General features: G+C 29.7%; 1 protein-coding gene across 1 annotated transcript in view; it reads left to right on the top strand.

Moving 5' to 3' along the window:
• Positions 1–3,060, top strand: part of LOC105458118 — a 9,332-nt gene that overhangs the window by 4,194 nt on the left and 2,078 nt on the right. The window contains 4 exon segments of the mRNA XM_011703185.1: positions 1,123–1,256; positions 1,368–1,516; positions 1,600–1,763; positions 1,841–1,987. Of these exon segments, the coding sequence (XP_011701487.1) occupies positions 1,123–1,256; positions 1,368–1,516; positions 1,600–1,763; positions 1,841–1,987 (594 nt within the window).

Here is a 3,060-nt window from a genome sequence, read left to right as displayed (position 1 = left end):
GCAAGGCGACATCATCAGGCTGTAACTCAATCTTCTGTTATATATTGAAATTTTTAATATATTTTAAATATTTATATATTTAAATATATATTAAATAATTATATATTTAAATATTTAAATTCCGCTCGAAGTTACTAAACAAAAGACAGAAGAAACGGTCATAATTTGAGTAAAAAAGGGTGTTAAAAATTAAAAATTTGTTACCTATTATTAGAGATGTAAATAGGAAAAAACCAAATTGTTTTTTTTTTCGTAAAATACGTTTTTTTTTTAAAAAAACATAAGCTTCGTTTTTTTTCAAAAAACATTTTTTTTAGCTATCTATTTAATATCTATATTTTGCTTAATATAGTTTATTTTTAATGATTTTTTATTTTATAGATAGTAGATTTAAATTATCATTTTAATCTTTACGCAGAACGAGAAAGCCAATATATTGATTATGACTTATGAGACATATTTTGAAGCAAGAACTTCAATTAATTATAATAAATTAATTATAATAAAATTATAATTAATTTATTAATTATAATTAATTATAATAAATTCTACTTAAGGAAAAGCTGTTTAGAAAAAGAATTAAAACGATTCTCCTTTTGTAAAAGTAAATGTAGATCACATTAAAATTAATTATATAATTATATAATATACTATTTACAACTAATTAGTTGTGCTATCGGAATTAGAAAAAAAAACTAAATTTGTATTTTTTCAATGAAATAAAACACGTTTTTTTTCTAGTGTTTTTTTCTATTAGAAAAAAAAACGTTTTTTTTACATCTCTACCTATTATAATAAGCGCACGGTACATTTCGACTTTACTTTGCCTTTCTCAACCGTATAAAATTACATTAATAAAAATTTTAATAGAGAATTACAAATCTATGTGAATAAAATCTATGTAATTCTCTATTAAAATTTTTATTAATGTAATTTTATGCGGTTGAGGAAGGCCAAAAAAGGTCGAAGCGTACCGTGCGCTTATTATATGTAATAAATTTTTAATTTTTGACACCCTTTTTTGCTTGAATTATGGCCATTCTTCCTGTCCTTCAATATTCTGTACAAGAAATTATCGTATTGAATGTATTATACTATTATTACGCGTGATCTTTCTCACAGGCAATTGCGGCAGATAGAAGTGATGCCAAAACGTGGACCTAGTACGCGATCTTCCTTTTGAAAATTGGCGACGTGGAGCGTGCGAAAGAATGTTGCTGCGAAGCAATTCTTTTGAACAGACGAGATAAATTCGCGTACGTGAAAATACGCGAGTGCACTTTCCTACTTGGGCTCGGGAAGAAAGACGCGATAGATTTCTCAAATAATTTTATATATAAAAATGTAATAGATATTCCTTCCCGCAGTTTACTGACGTATGGATTAATCCTCGCCGAAGGTGAGAGTTATCGAGAAGCGGAAGTCTTTCTGAGAGCCGTTGTCGATTTCTACCCGCAGTTCGTCGAAGGATGGGCTATCCTGCATCTGTTTTACAATCGCACAAATTACAACCCAGGTATAACAGAAAAATCCATCAAAGCTCTTTGCGTCGAGCAAAGATAAATTAAAATGCATAAAGAATATATTCTCTTTTAACAGGGATAGATCTTACTTTAAGAACAGCGGAAAGATGCATGAAAAGCGGCGTTGGAGAGACGGAGATCTCGAGTGAAGATTCTCTTGCATGGACAATGATTCACTGTCCGCCGAGTAACGTGTTCATGATAACGGCCACGCTCCTATTGAAGCTGCATTTCTGCGACGTAATATGTCTGCACTTAAAATACGTCTTACGTAAGAACGCGTAAACTATGTTGTCACGATTTCCGTTTGTATATAGTTTGCTGGCTTGGCGTTGGCGGAGGAAATGTCTCGCGCGGGCAGATCCATCCATATTTTCTATTACTTAGCCGTGCAATATTATTTAACGCAGAAATACGGAGAAGCTTTGTCGCACCTGAGAGAAGCTGAATGTATTTACGGACTGGTTCGTTCGCCATTTCCATTATTTTTATATACTTCAACTTGGAGTACAACTTTGGTTTCGTAATTACGAATTGCGAATGTCAATTAGTGACTTTGATAAAAGATAAATATAGAAATATATAAATATAAAAGCTAAGCATGGTGTCCAGTGATATCTGGCTAGCCAATTCAAGCATAATTCCGGGACATTTCAGGTAAAAATCCTGCATTTTTCCAAGTCGATTAATTTTCATTACTTAATTAATTTTTATTGATTTGCGCAATATTATATGTTTTGTATTCAAAGTAGGATTTTATACGAATATATTAAATTTAAAATTAAAATGCGAACAAATTTGGAACAATATTATTTATTGCTTTACAAATTGCTTGCTCTATTTTATCTTTAAAGGAGAGCTTATACAATCATAAAACTTTTTCGAAAACAACGTTACCGATGTTATCAACATAGTTCTTGACACACGCAAGAAATATTTCTTCTTTCTTTTTTATTTCACGATTCAATTTTTTTAGAATAAAAGAATGACAAAAATTCAAAGTCAATTCAGAAATTCCCGGGGTTTTCCAGGAATTTTCCAGGGACACCCTGATAAATACGTTCTACATAAATAGATTAAATATAATTATATAATAATATAATTGTACTATATACAGGGTGTCTCGTACTCAACAGGGCTTGTGGGAAGGTAGTGTGGACCAAACTGAACAAAAAAGTCCTCTATCATTTTGCGATCTTTGCAGTAGTTAGAGAGATACTAATCATTAAAAAAAAATTTACGCCAAGTATATACAAGTGTATCGTATATTAGGTACATCTTATCTAAACCAAAAATATTATTTTAATAAATAAAAGTTGTCTAAAAACAAATATGAGATCATACAAATTACCAAGTATTTGATTAGACATAGAGAGTAGAAACAAAAATATTTTTATTCCAAACCAGAAAAATATTTTTTTAATAAATCGTTTAAATTATTCAAAATTATATGCAGCAAAAGTTTAATGCCATTGTCTTTTCAAATAACTTTAAGTTTTGTAAAACAGATTTAAAGTTATATCGGAAGAGCACACGT

This window comes from Wasmannia auropunctata, unplaced genomic scaffold (assembly GCF_000956235.1).
Source record: "Wasmannia auropunctata unplaced genomic scaffold, wasmannia.A_1.0 LD334673.1, whole genome shotgun sequence".
NCBI classification, from domain to species: domain Eukaryota; kingdom Metazoa; phylum Arthropoda; class Insecta; order Hymenoptera; family Formicidae; genus Wasmannia; species Wasmannia auropunctata.
The sequence above is the reverse complement of the archived record's forward strand: the minus strand, read 5'-3'. Positions and strand labels throughout refer to the sequence as shown.